At 42.8% G+C, this 15,362-nt stretch overlaps 1 protein-coding gene across 3 annotated transcripts in view; it reads left to right on the top strand.

Moving 5' to 3' along the window:
- Positions 1-15,362, top strand: part of PARN (poly(A)-specific ribonuclease) — a 106,346-nt gene that overhangs the window by 17,648 nt on the left and 73,336 nt on the right. For all 3 annotated transcript variants that reach the window (XM_080908127.1, XM_080908126.1, XM_080908128.1), the window contains exons 12-14: positions 1,088-1,144; positions 6,908-6,985; positions 15,282-15,325. In XM_080908127.1, coding sequence (XP_080764253.1) covers positions 1,088-1,144; positions 6,908-6,985; positions 15,282-15,325 — 179 coding nt within the window. The remainder of the gene's footprint in view (positions 1-1,087; positions 1,145-6,907; positions 6,986-15,281; positions 15,326-15,362) is intronic.

Here is a 15,362-nt window from a genome sequence, read left to right as displayed (position 1 = left end):
TGCATGAACTTTACAAGATCCTGATTCTGAAAACATAAATAACTCCTGCCCCAATATATGAAGTGATGGGAAAACTGCAAAAGCTGTTAATTTACACTTGTTTATTTTACCATCCAAAACTGAAAGGTGTGTAGATTATTTTATCTTTATTGTTTTAAAGATTTATGTTATTTTTAAAGATTTACTTTCATTTTTATTTATGCATGTACATGCATGCGTGCGTGCATGTGTGCGTGTGTGTGTGCGCGCGCGCGCGTGTGTGTGTGTGTGTGTGTGTGTGTGTGTGTGTGTGTGGTTTGTCTGTGTCTTTAGAGTGAATGCTACATCTGCACAGGTATCCTCAGAATCTAGAGGAGGGCATGGAGCCCTTGAAGCAGGAATTCAAGGCATTTGTGAGCTACATAGTATGGTTACTAGAACTGAATTCAGGTCCTCTGGAAGAGTAGCTAGTGCTCTTAACCCCTGAGCCATTTTTTCAGGTCAAAAATTTATTTTGTTTAATTCATTCATTCATTCATTCATTCATTCATTCGTGTGTGTGTGTGTGTGTGTGTGTGTGTGTGTGTGTGTACATGAAGACAAATCCCCTTGGAAATCAGAAGAAGATGTGATATCCCCTAGAACTGGAGTTACATGTGGTGTGTGCTAGGGTGGAGCCTAGGTCCACTGCACCAGGAGCAGCACTCAGCTCTGGAAGTATCTTTCTAGGTCTCTCAATACTCGTTTTCCATGCCAATAGGGATCAGTATAACAGACCCCGTGACAGTAAAGCTGCCCCGCCTGAGACTGAGGAAGGTTCATTCAAATAAGGGTATCACACACATACACAATTTTAAAAAAACTTTTATTTCTCACTGTGTGTGTGTGTGTGTGTGTGTGTGTGTGTGATAGAGACACAGAGACGGGGTGGGGGGTGGGGCTCACTTGTCCAAGGACACACATGTGGAGGTCAGTGGAAAGAACGAGTGGTTCTCTTCTTCAGCCTTCACAGCATTCTGAGGGGTGCAGATTGTGAGGCCTTCATGTAAGCACCTTAACTCTGAGCCCTCTTGCACCCTATCTGTTTTAATTTAGTTCTTTTACTTAGGAAGAACTGAATGATGCTGTAGGATTTTCAAGAGTCATCCATGCCATTGCTAATTCGGTGAGTCATCACAGTTGGTTATTTTTTTCTTTTCTTTTCTAGTTATATAGCTAAGCACAGTATTTAAAATGAAGTCTAACTACTACTGCAAGTTGCTCACTCGGTTACCCTTGGAATGCTCACCTAGTGTGGAGGGAGAAGTTAGTAATAGGGGCTACTGCGTACGGTACAGTGTACCAAGTCAGAAGTCATCATGGCTGAATTATATCCAAATCAGTTTTTAGAAAGCTTCTGTTGCAAAAGTACAAAAGCACACACACAATCACATGTGTGTCCTTTGACACATGAGGCCCCCCTCTCTTATATACACACACACACACAAACACTATGAGAAATAAATGTTAAGTTAATATATACATACATACATACATACATCTCCTATACATACAAAGGCACAAAATCACAGGGTCACCCTGCCCTCTGATGTCCTTGTGTAGCTGCAGGAAACTGACCTTCATTTGTCTGAATGCAAGAACTAGAACTCAAGGAGCAATTAGAGGAACAAGTTCACTTCCTCTGTAGAACTGAGTTAAATTCCAAAATTCATCTATCACAATCTTAGTAATAATAAAGCTTTAAAACTATGCTGGCTGTTTGTGTAAATGTGCTAGAACATTCTGTGGTAGACATGTTTCTTTGGCCTTTGAAAAGCATCCACCTTTTGCATGGGTAAACTAGGTGTGCTCTTGCTTAGATAGTAGATCACCTGGGTCTAAGATTTTCTTTTCTGTGGGCAGTTGGGTCTGGGAAGGAGTTGTCTTGTCCTTTAGATGCTGCCCATTGAGACCCTCTCAGAGGTCAAGTGCCACTCTGTCAACATGGCCAGTGGAGAGGAGGCACAGTGTCCTCATTTGAACACAACACCAGTGACAGAGTCTTATAAAAGAAGGTCATTATCTACTAAGAACACTGTTACTTAAGCACAGTTAAACTGTACTGAACAGAAAATTGTGTCTCCCGAGAGGGAACAGGGGTGAGTCAATTTAGCAGCTGCTAAGGTCACAACTATCCAGAAAAGCAGGTTCTGGCCAACCTTGTTACTGTGTGAACACTTAGCCGGCATGCTTGCAAAGTAAGGGAGCTTCAGTTTTGATCCTCATTATTAGCTGGCATAATAATTCAGCTTACTCTCTGAAGTTGAGGCATTTGTTCCCTTTAGACACAGACACAGGAGAGGTGCATTTGTACTTGCTTAGCAGTGCATCCTGGGAAAAGCCACAGACGACATTAGCAATACCTTTCAATACATACGGAGCCTAGGCATATCTGAGGACTGGAAAAATGACAAGCATCTCTTCAAAACACCCAGTTTAATAAAAGGATCTAAATAAAATTATCTTTCCTAAGATTAGAGGAAACAGTGAGAAAAAAGTTATGTATCTTAGAAACAAAGTTATTTCTAATATTAATTTCTTTGTTTGTTTTTGAGATAGGGTTTCTCTGTGTAGCCCTGGCTTTCTTGGAACTCACTATGTAAACCAGGCTGGCCTCAAACTCAGGGATCCACCTGCCTCTGCTTTCCAAGTGCTGGGATTAAAGACATGCACCATCACTGTCCAACTTAATTTTTTATTAATATTAATAAGCTCTATGAAGCCAATAGATATTTATTCATTTATTCATTCATTTATTCAGTCATTCATTTGCAGAATTGAAGGTGAAATCTAACACTTTAAAAAAATATTTATTTACTTTACATATATGAGTACACTGTGGCTGTCTTCAGACACCAGAAGAGGGCATCAGATCCCATTACAGATGGTTGTGAGCCACCATGTGGTTGCTGGGAATTGAATTCAGTACCTCGGGAAGAGCAGTCAGTCGTTTATTTTCACAGTTCTGTCCAGGACTACTTGTATTTGATTATTATCACTCTGTATTCGGGTAGATTTTGATAGTCTTTCTTTGTCTGTATAACTTGATAGTGCTGGTGAATTTTCAGTGTGTTGTTAAATGTCCCTCAGCTGGGATTTGTTGTGGTATTCTGCCACAAAAGTGGCATTAATCCTGTGGATCTCAGTAATGGATTGTTGAGGTGCTGTCTATTGCTGCTCTCTGAAGCTGTGTTTCCTTTGTAGTAGTAAATGTCTTTGGTGAGTAGGCTGTGCTGTTGCACTTCCGTTGTCTCAGTACTTGAGAGGCAGAGGCAAGAAGGTCAGGAGTTGGGAGGCTAGTCTAGGCTACTGAGCATGGAAACATAAAAATAGCAACACCAGACAGAGACTCGGGCTGTTCGTCCTGTTGCCTCAACTTCTCAAGTGCTATGAGTGCCTGCACCATGGTTAGCTACAAACCAGCATTTTTAAAGACATACCTGTTTATCTATGTATTATATACATACATACACAAATGTACACTGTAGCTGTCTTCAGACACACCAGAAGAGGGCATCAGACCTCATTACAGATGGCTGTGAGCCACCATGTGGTTGCTGGGAATTGAACTCAGGACCTCTGGAAGAACAGACAGTGCTCTTAAACTCTGAGCCGTCTCTCCAGCCGCTAACCTAGTATTTTCTTGCTCAATTTTGAATAGTTTTAATTGGTGCTTTTTAGTTTGGCTCTTACGTCCTTGGAGCAAGTTTCCTGTCCCATTACTTTGAACATTTCCTGGTGACATGTTGTGTTTCCCCTGACTTCATTCTGGAAACAGTGATTTTTTAAAAAGTTCTGGTTCTAGGAGAGTGGAGCTTTGTTTTTTTAGGTTCCCCTGTGTAGTCCTGCATTTTCTGGAACTTACTCTGTAGAACAAGCTAGTCCGATTCAAGATTAAAGGCCTGTACAACCACCGCCCAGCCTGGAACATTTGTTTTTTTCATATTTGTATGCCACTCATATGAGGTTGCCTGCAGAAGCCAGAGGAGAGGATCCTCCGGATGTTTTTCCAGCTGGAATTACAGGGGATTATGAGCCACCCAGCAAGGGTGTTGGGACAGTAATTACTCTTAGCCATTGGTCCATCCTGTGGCCTCTAGAATGGAGTTTGAAACCAAGATCTAGCCTGCAGTTTCTTCTGTGCTGTCCTGGCTCTAGATGTCACTGGACACTGCATATACAAACACTCAGTCCTGTGTGAAGGATATGGTTGGTGTGGTTTGATTGAAAATATCCCCCATAGGCTCACAGATTTGAGTGGCACCCTTTGAAAGGAATAGGATGTGTGGCTTTGTTAGAGGAACTGTGTCTCTGGAGGTGGGCTTTGAGGTTTCAAAAGTTTATGCCCACCCTAGAGTCTTTCTCTTTGCCTTTGGATCAGGATGTAGGTCTCAGCTACTGTTCCAGTGACATGCTTATCACCATGCTTCCTGCCATTATGATAATGGACTAACCCTGTAAGCCAGACTCAGTTAAATGCTTTCTTTTATAAGAAGAATTGTGTTGGTCTTGGTGTTTCTTCATAGCAATAAAGCAGTGACTAAGACAGTTGTTGACATCTGGCATCTTCCTTCTTCAGGTGCTCTCCCCTCCCCCTACTCCCTTTCACTTATCTTGGTCCTCATTGATTGGGCCGACAAACTAATGATCCCTCCCCAGTGTTTGGATTATTAGAACTGTATTTTACTATTATGGGGATTCAAACTCAGATCCTCATATTTCTATGGCTATTTTTCTGCCTGAACCATCTCCCGAGCCTGTGAGAAGTGTAGTTTCTCCAAGTCTTTTCTTCCTAGCTTCTCATGCATTCTGACTGGTGTGCGCTGCCACAGTGCTTGACATTTTAACATTGCACTGGGACCCAAGATTTACAGATACCGAGCCAAAAGAAAAAAAAAAAACTCAGCTCGTTAGATTTGTGATATTTTGTATAAGATTAATTATGTCATGAGCTGTAGAGATGGCTTAGTGGTTAAGAGCACTGACTGCTTTCCCAGAGGTCCTGAGTTCAAATTCCAGCAACCACATGGTGGCTCACAACCATCTGTAATGGGATCTCATGCCCTTTTCTGGTGTGTCTGAAGACAGCTACAGTGTACTCATATATAATAAATAAATAAATCTTTTAAAAATTATGTCAAAGAATCAAGTTGGCTTCTGAGTTTGGCATGTTGCATAGAGAACCATTGAAACTTTGTAGAAAGCTTCACTGTTGTGTTTGAAGCTTGCAAGGACTGATATTTTATCAGTTTGACACAAGGTAGAATCATCATCTCAATTGAGGAAATGCCTCCATGAGATACAGCTATAGGGCATTTCCTCAATTAGTGATCAATGAAGGAGGGCCCAGCCCTGGACTGGTGGTCCTGGGTTCTATAAGAAAGCAGGCTGAGCAAGCCATGGGGGGCAAGTCAGTAAGCGTCATCCTCTGTGAACTCTGCATCAGCTTCTGCCTCCAGGGTCCTGTCCTGTCTGAGTTACTGTCCCAACTTCCTTTGGTGATGAACAGCAATGTGAAAGTGTAAACCAAATAAGCTTTTTTCTCCCTTCTTTGCTTTGTGTTTATAGTGTTTCATCAAAGCAGTAGAAACCCTAAGATAATGTTTATGTTAAAAATGCAGTCAACTAGCCAGGGCTACACAGTGAGTTCCAGCTCAGCCCACAGAGAGAGCCCCCAAGTCAAACAAAACATAGCAGCTATCTTAACCCACCATTGAGACAAAACCAAACCAGCAGAATTTGAAAGCAAAGCTGGACACTGTGGCACAGGCCTAATCTCTGCACTTGGGGAACAGAATCACAAGATCTGTTCAAGAGTTTCCTCAGTTGCATAGGTGTCCCAGGCTAGCCTGGGCTACATTAGGTCTTATGTCAACTTCTACTCTCCTAACCCCCAAACTGGAATACAACATCCTCTCTCTGTTCCCTGAGGAGTCACAAGGCTGGGAAATCTAAGGTGATATATATTATATATTAGTAGGTAAATTTTATAAATTTAGTAAAGAATTTTATTTTTAGTAGCTACTAAAATGGAGTAATTTATTATACCTGTATGATTGGAAAGTAATGAGGGTCATCGAGATGGTGGTGACTGAGGCTGATCCCCAAATCCATGGGAAGGTGGAGGGAGGGGACATAGTCCACAGAGTTGTAGTCCAGTCGTCTCCGCAGGCATCTGTGGCTGTGCATCTCCCCTCACTGCCGGCTCAAGTCTGCATGTGTGCACGAGTGCTTGCGTGCACACACAGACTGATGATAACTTTTAACAGAGGAGCAGTGGCGTGCCATGAGCCATTGGACATAGATGATGTAGTAATAAAAATGTATTGAGTTTCACAACCTTAGGAAGTAGTTATTTTACATTTTATAACATTGTCATAAATCTTTTAAAAATATGTAGGTTTTAAAGATGTTTTAAGAATCTTACTGGTATATATTTGAAGTCAAAGTTCTCGGGATTTCAGACTTTATTGTTTAAAAGTACTTCAGTCAAACTGTTTCCAGCCAGGCATAGTGTTCTCTATAGTCTCTATAGGGAGAGTGAGGCAGGAGGATTGCTGTACTTCAGAAGTTCAGGGGCAACCTGGACAGTATAGCAAGACTTGTCTAAAAAACCAAAATTAACCAGAAACTATATCCAAAATCACAAGATTAATAACAATGTGAAAAGTGGAAAAAAAAATCACTAAGAATGGGCATAGTGGCTGTGGGTCTATAATCTTAGCACATGAGAAACTGAGGCAGGAAGAGCGTGAGGCCTGTGTGGGTGACCTAGGGAGCAGCAGGCTAGCCGGGCTGGGTTGTGACTCTGTCTCATCTGAAGCATCTACCTTATTCCATAAGCCCTGATTCAACTCTGACATGCTTTTCCTAACTCATCTTTCCCCAGGGGAAGCTGGTTGTCGGACACAACATGCTTTTGGACGTCATGCACACGATCCACCAGTTCTATTGCCCCCTGCCTGTGGTAAGTGACGCCTGCTCTTCCTGCGAGCGTTCTCTCCCTGTATGTGCATGTTCCTAGAAAGACCTTACGTGCTTTTCTTTCCTTTATTGTTTTATGTGTATGAAGAGTGTCTTGTCTGCATGTACATGTGCATGCCTGGTACCCAGGAGCTTCAGAAGAAGCCTGGTACTCTAGGGCTGGAGTGACAGAAGGTTCTGAGCTGTGAGGTGGGTGCTGGGTCTTCTGAAAGAGCAGAACACGGCTATTCATCCCTGAACTCAGAGATCATCTTTAAAATGCTTTTCTAGGGACCTAGGGAGATAACTTAAAAGTGCTCTGAGCTGCTGAGAGCCAGCCTTGCTGTTTTGATAGAATGTATACATGAATTATTTTAAGGGGTTGATGGCTGTCAGGTATTGCCAGACAAGACTAAATATTTATTTCTTCAATCAGTGCTGGTTGGTTTGCTCGTTTACTGCTGCACACAGGATAGGCCACAGGTGTCTCCAAAATTAGACTTGGGAGAGCCAGAAGGAACACGGGGCCACTTGATTGCTACTGCTGAGCACTGTGAGGCTCCCTGGGAATCTTGGTGGCATTGCTGTACTTGGAACCAGGTCATCTGAGTCATTATCACATGGTTTTTGCCTCTCTGCTGGCTTTCCCCCTTACCCCATAACTGCTGTGGCTGTGTCTCTTGCTCCCGTCATTCTGCCCTCCACCCTTCTTCATTATTTTTGTCCTTCAAAGATTTTACCCTCTGCCATGACATGAACCACAAATACCGTAGATTCTCCAACATCCATCCCGAGCTCTGGTCCAGGTGTACATTTCATGCTAGACTCTAACCCTCAGACTAATGCATTTTTAAGATTTATATATCTCAAAGGCAATTTAAAAGTTTGCCCCCCCCCCTTTTCCCTTCTTACACTGTCTTCAAACCAGTTATTTTTTTTCTGTTTCTGTTCCTCTGATTTTCCTGCTGCAGTCCTGTGTTTCATGTCAGCCTGAGTTCTGCTAGTCCAGTGGCTAATGGACTAGTCAGCTAGTGCTGTCCTTTCAGACCTGAGTCTCACTTGCCTCTCAAGTAGCTGCCCTTCTCTTCTGCCGTTCACCCTGGATTTGAGTCCTTCTCCCCACTTAACATTCAGGTTGTCTTTTATACTATACATTGACAACATTTTTATAAAAGACCACATAAAACAGTTTGGGTTTTCTAGGCTGCGTAGTGCTGGGACAACTCTCTAATCTGCCATTATAACCCTGAGACTGCTACGTTGGATAATAACTGATTTAAGGGAAAAATGAGGTGGTGGTTCTCAACGTCCAGCTTCAACACGTTGTCAACAGAGTCAGCAGAACACACAGACATAGGAATCTTATTTAGGTTAATGAGGTTTTTTTTCTTATTATTATTAGGGGGAAAAGCACACCCACACATGTACACACACTTGGTGTTTGAAGAACCTGGTGGCTCTAAAAATTTATTCTTTCTCCTATAGCTTATATACCCAGCAAAATCTTTCAAGCAATATAAAAATTAGAATTTACTGACAGGCTGCAATTTGCAGTTATAACCAAAGGATCATTGATTTTGTTATTTATCTCTAAAAGCAATCTTATAAAACACAAGAGTTATAAATCTAAACTTTTATATATAAAAACAATCTGTCATTTTTTACTTTAAATCCTCAAGGTGCACACCTACTCATTAACAGTTGTTTATTAAATTATATCAGGAAGCTGAGGGCAGAAATGGGTACAAGAAATTCACCATCACCATGGTCACAGAGAGGCATGTAGCCGGTGCCATTGTTTCTGTTTCCTGTCCTCAGAAATCCTTTGCTCAAGTTACCAAAGTGTATCTTTTCCCTTAGATTTTCTTTGTCAAAGCCACTAAACAGATCACTGTTGTAAGTGCCAATGACATTGCCCAGTGAAGGGCTGGAAACCCCCTTAAAGTTTCCTACACACATAGCTTGAGGGAGGTAAGGACTGTGAGAACAACAAGCAGCGAGAAACTCCACAGCAGCGTGACGTCCTCAGGACACACAGTCCTCTGCGCTCTGCCTCTCCATGGCACCCCTTCATGGCTGTGCTAATTGGCTTTGCCAGTCTCTGAGTTCTAAAGCTGCTTGGTGGTTCTTCTTGCACAACCACCAACATGTGATCCAAATTTGTGTGTGTGTGTGTGTGTGTGTGTGTGTATACACAGAGAGAGAGAGACACACACACATACAGACACACACACACACAGACACACACAAATGATTTATTATAGCTAGACAAACCATGGCTGTCTATTACTGTAAAGTCCAAGAATCCAGTAGCTGTTCAGTCCAAGAGGCTGCATGTCTCAGCTAGTCTTTAGTACATGCCAGAACCCTGAAGAAGTGGGTTCTATTGCCAGTAATAGCAAGAGTAGCAGGCAAAGAAAACAAAGTTTCCTTCTTCCATGTCCTTTAAGTTGACTGCCAACAGAAGGTGGGGACCAGATTTAAGGTGTATCTTCCACCTCAAAAAAATCAAGGTTTGTCTGCTCACCTCAAAAATTCAGATTAGAAGTGGGTCATCCCACTTAGATGACCTAATTAAAAAAAAAGTCTCTCACAGGTGTGCCTCGCTGTTTGGGTTTTAGATAATTTCAAATGTAGTCAAGTTAACCAACCAATAGCCATCACACTATGCTTTATTTTTATGTACTAAAAACCAAACAAACAACCTATTTTAGGGTAGGTGAGGTATCGGGTTAAGTGTGCTTGCTGCCTTTTCAGAGGGCCTTCAGCGAAGCGGGTTTGCCTCAGCCTCATAACTGCCTGTAACTACAGTGCCTATAAACTCACCCATATACATACACAAATAAAAATAAATTATGTTTAAAGTGTATGAATGTTTTGCCTCCATGTATGAATGTGCTCTCTTTGCTTGCCTTCTGTTGCAGAGGCCAGAGAAGGGTGTAACTGGAGTTACAGATATTTGTGAGCCACCATATTGGTGCTGAGAATTGAACCTGTGTCCTTTGGAAGATCAGCAAATGCTCTTAACCAGGAGCCATCTCTAGCGCCCCACCCCCTTTTGAATCTCATGTGTAGCCCAGATTGCCTTTGAACTCTTAGGTTCAGGTGTTGAATCTCATGTGTAGCCCAGATCGCCTTTGAACTCTTAGGTTCAGGTGTTGAATCTCATGTGTAGCCCAGATTGCCTTTGAATCCTTAGGTTCAGGTGTTGAATCTCATGTGTAGCCCAGATCGCCTTTGAATCCTTAGGTTCAGGTGTTGAATCTCATGTGTAGCCCAGATCGCCTTTGAATCCTTAGGTTCAGGTGTTGAATCTCATGTGTAGCCCAGATCGCCTTTGAATCCTTAGGTTCAGGTGTTGAATCTCATGTGTAGCCCAGATCGCCTTTGAATCCTTAGGTTCAGGTGTTGAATCTCATGTGTAGCCCAGATCGCCTTTGAACTCTTAGGTTCAAGTGTTGAATCTCGTGTGTAGCCCAGATCGCCTTTGAATCCTTAGGTTCAGGTGTTGAATCTCATGTGTAGCCCAGATCGCCTTTGAACTCTTAGGTTCAAGTGTTCAGATCACCACATGCTCTCGGTTTCCTGGCTCAGTCCTGCTTAAACTGCTGCGAGCCTGGACTCATCTCTTGACATTTGCTAGGTCATCTTTCCCATCAGCCCCTGATAGTCTTTTGGAGGAGAGCAGAATGCTCTGCCACTTGCACAGTGGGTCAGTTGCTGCTTGTCCGAGGGCTTGGTCTTACGGTACCACCACTTCCATGATAACCCATCCGTCAGTCTCTAGGATGCAAGGGTTCCGGCAAAAGTGATGACCAGACATTTGCATTTTCTGTCTACAGAGCTCGTGGTTGTTTTCTGCCATTCTTTTCTTACTAGCCATGGAGGCCAAAGGAACAAGGGTTAGGGCTCCTGACGGTGCAGTTACCATAAGGACTGAGGGAGCATATTTAATATTGTGCTTCTGGTGTTCTTAATAGCAAACAGGCACATGGAAGGCATTAAGTATTGATCTAACATGAGTGTCTTCTGATGTGTGGATCTCTTCACGTCACAGACCCCACTTAAGATTCTCAGGTAACCCACATTCTTTGTTTCTGCATCTAGCTGGCTCTTTGGAGTCGGGCCTGTCAGGTTGCATCTCATTGCGTATGTATCCAGTCTCTGTGAGGGTCCATGTTCCCAGGCAGGCTGATGTGTACTCTGGCAGCCTGGGTTTGGGTAATTGCTTGCTTCTGCCTGCTTTCTTTTAGCCTTACTCCATGTTTTCAGTCTACATCTCCACTTACCCTTTCCTACCATGCAATTCTTTGCTTGCTGCCATTAGTGGCCGATCCTCTGGGGCTTTGGAGCTTCCAGGTGCCTAAGTTTTGCTCTGTATTTTATGGCACAGTCCCTTCTCCTAGGTGATAGATTTGAGGAGGATTGTGTGTGAGTGCCCAGAAAATGTGAACTTGAATGAGGCTAGTCCAATTCAAATTCCACCAGTGTCTTACTCAGGGTTTCTATTCCTGCACAAACATCATGACCAAGAAGGAAGTTGGGGAGAGAAGGGTTTATTCAGCTTATAATTCCACATTGCTGTTTATTACCAGAGGAAGTCAGGACTGGAACTCACAGGGCAGGAAGCAGGAGCTGATGCAGAGGCCATGGAGGGATGTCACTTACTGGCTTGCTTCCCCTGGCTTTCTCAGCTTGCTTTATTATAGAACCAGGACCAGCAGCCTACAGTGGGCCCTCTCCCCTTGATCACTAGTTGAGAAAATGCCTTACAGCTGGATCTCATGGAGGCATTTCCTCAAGGGAGGCTTCTTTGTGGTAATTCCAGCTTCATCTCACCAAGGTACCTGAGGTGATTTAGCATGTGTGCACAGCACAGCGCGCGCGCACGCGCACACACACACACACACACACACACACACACACACACACACACACACACAGAACGTTTTATCCCTTGCATTATCAGAGAGAAAAACATTGTTCTTTTATTTAGCTATGGAATAAAGGAGATGAATAGGAGACAGTCTATTGAAGGTGGTAGAATAGTTACATCTCCTGACAACATATTAAATTAAAAGGCATTAATTTTATTTCTGTGTATGGGTTTTAGGGTTTCTGTTGCTCTGATTAAACACTATGACCAATAAGCAAGTTGTGGATAAAAGGGTTTATTTGGCTTACACTTCTATCTACGCTCATCATTGAAGGAAGTCAGGACAGGAACTCAAATGAGACAGGAACCTGGAGGCAGGAGCTGATGTAGAGGCCATGGATGGTGGATGGATACTGCTTATTGGCTTGTTCAACATGGCTTGCTCAGCCAGGACCACCAGCCCAGGAATGGAACCACCTACAGTGGGGTGGGCCTTCCTCTATCATAACAAATTAAGAAAATGAATTACAACTGGAACTTATAGGGGTATTGTCTCAATTCCCCTATAACTGTGGTTCCCTCCTGTCAGATAACTGTAGTTTGTATGACAAGTTGACATAAGACTATCCAACACAGTCTTTTCTGTTCTATTTCTGTGAAGAGACACCATGACCAAAAAAATCTTAGAAAATAAAGTATTTAATTTGGAACTTGCTCAGAGTTCTAGGTGGTGAGTAGGAAACCGGCACGACCTTAGAGCAGCAGCTGAAAGCTTTGCATCCTGATCTGCAGGCAGCAGGGAGAGGGGCAGCGCTGGAATAGGCTTTTGCAGCCCCAAACTCCAGGAACATACCTTCCCCAACAAGGCGTTACCTAATCCTTCCCAAACAGTTCTGCTAACTGTGGACCAAGCTTTCAGACATATGAGCCTTTGGGGCTTATTCTTATTCAAACCACTACAGCCTGCTTATGTGTCTGTGCCCCACTTGAATGCCTGTACTGACAGAAGCCAGAAGAGGGCATTGGGTCCCCTGGGACTAGATTTATTCAGTTCAGAGCTGCCATATGGGTCCTGGGAATTGAACCCCAGTCCTTTGGAAGAGCAGCCAGTGCTCTTAACTAAATCATCTCTCCAGCAGCTGGTACCACATTTTTAAAATGTAAATGTAAAGCTAGTCAGTATCCTATCTGTAATTCAGAATTCTTGCTTCATGATGGAAGGTGGAGACAGGAGAATCCTTGGGAGCTTATGGGTGAGGCAGCCGGGCATATGGTGAACAACAGGGGACGCTAGCTCAACCTTGCTGAAAGGAGAAGCCTGACATTAACATTGTCTTTAGATTTTTACACATGCACTGTGGCAGGCTTATGCTTAATGCGTATATATGTTTTATGCACAAGATGAACATAAAAAGAAAGAAATCATGTCTTGTTATTTAGTGGAGAGTTTCGTTTAGGAACCCTACTCTTTGAGCATGACCTTATAGACTATGTATTCTTTTTAGTCCTGGAGATGGATGTAATTCTACTTTTCTCTTGTTTATAAAACTTTAGTGGTATAGAAAGGTCGACAACAGATATTAGAGCACTTTTGTGTGACTTAGCCTTAGCCCCTTGTTCATGTATTGTCCATTGGGTCAACAAGAGCCATTGAGAAGCTGCTGCATTTCAAGCTGACTGCAGTCTGTGTTCACAGCTTGCTGTGAAGCATGAATGACTTTGTAGAGATCCGTTTACTAGGGGTCAGGAGTGTCACCACCAAGCTAGCATGGCAATTATGTAAATGGACTAATTCAAAGCTAAAGTACTCTCATTTTTGCTCTAGAATTCCTCCTCAAAATAAACCTATAAAATGAATAGTCTAATGTAGGGACTTGCTGTTTTTCAAAAGTAACTTTTATTTGTTTCATTTAGTTGTCCTCTCGGAGGCTTTAATGCCTACGGCTGCTAGGTTGCTAACTGAGGCCTAGTCCTTGAAGCTTCTAGCCTCTGAATAATCTTAGCTAGACTTAGAATCTCAGCCTTTGAGATTTACTGCTGAGTAAGCTCACCCTTTCTAGTTCTTTCTGAATTCTGGCTGACTGGTTCATCTCAGCTGTTCTGGCTCAAACTCTTCTCCAAACTGACTGATTCAATCTGTCTTCTCTCCTGGCCTCTCCTGAATTGCTCTGCTTAGCCTCAAACTAATTCTGGCAATCTGTTCTACTCTTCTGGCTACTTCTTATTCTTTTTCTTCACTTGTGTCTAGCTTGTTCTCTCTCTGCAACCTTTCTAAAATTGTCCCAATAAAGCTGCCTTCTTTGCACTATTCCTTAAATAGTTTTCCTCCCCCCCTTCTCTTGAGAGCTGGGTGCATCCTGTTCTGTCAGGTCTCTCTGACTCATCATCTTGTGTCCACTCAGACATCACTTTCAAACATGGCTGCTTCTACAAACTAGCTTAGTTATTTGGGACTACAGGTGTGTACTAAAGGTGTGTTTGTGTTCCAGTTAGAGGTGTGTGCTAAGGGATGAGCCACACCACAACTAGAAACAGGTTTTTCCAGTAAACAACACAATCTTGGTTCACAGTGAGATTCGATGTCCTTCAACAGCTGTTACTGCCACATTAGCAATTTACTCAATACTTAGGCAAGAATCATATTATCATATTTGTGTTCCAAGATCTGTGTTTTTATGGCCATTTTAACTAGTAACCAGAGATAGGCTCAGAGATTTAAGTTGCTTTACAGCGTGTTGATTCCCACATCAGCCACTTACTGCAGTGATGCCACTTAGTGTCACTATTAGCATAAGTCTGTGACAGTCCCTCAGGTCAGCAGTACTTGACAATTTTGTACTTTTAATTTGGTGACTTGTTTGTGTGTTATGTGTGTTGCCAAGGGGAGCCAGTGGAGGTCAGAGCACAACTGTGGGAGGTGGCTCTCTCTTCCCATGAGGCTCTCATTGATCAGGAGGTCAGAATAGGACCAGTGCCTGGAACTAAATATGGGTGGTTTTGAGCTACCATGTGGGTGCTGGAGATCTAACCTGGGTCATCTGCAAGAGCAACAACATTATTTATTTTATGTATATGTGCACACTGTTACTGTCTTCAGACACACCCGAAGAGGCATCTGATACCATTATAGATGGTTTTGAGCTACCATGTGGTTGCTGGGACTTGACTCAGCAACTCAGGACTTCTGTAAGAGCAGTGAGTGCTTTTAACCTCTGAGCCATCTCTCCAGCCCCTCAACAACATTCTTAACTTTGGAGTCATCGCTCTAGTTCCTAAGAAATAATTCTTAATTATATGTGGATCTTACCATTTAGTTTGAGGCCCATGTGAGAAAATATTTGAGAACTGGAGGTGCTTTTGTATGTTTTTAGCAGTATTGTGGGCTGCTAGGAAAACAGTAACGGGTCATGTTCTTGCTTTTCAGGACCTGAATGAGTTTAAGGAGATGACAACATGTGTTTTCCCCAGGTAAGCCTTCTTCAGAAGGACACTCAATGAGACATAT

This window comes from Micromys minutus, assembly GCF_963924665.1.
Source record: "Micromys minutus genome assembly, chromosome: 31".
NCBI lineage: Eukaryota > Metazoa > Chordata > Mammalia > Rodentia > Muridae > Micromys > Micromys minutus.
Note: the sequence above shows the minus strand (reverse complement) of the source record. Positions and strands in the feature narration are given on the sequence as shown.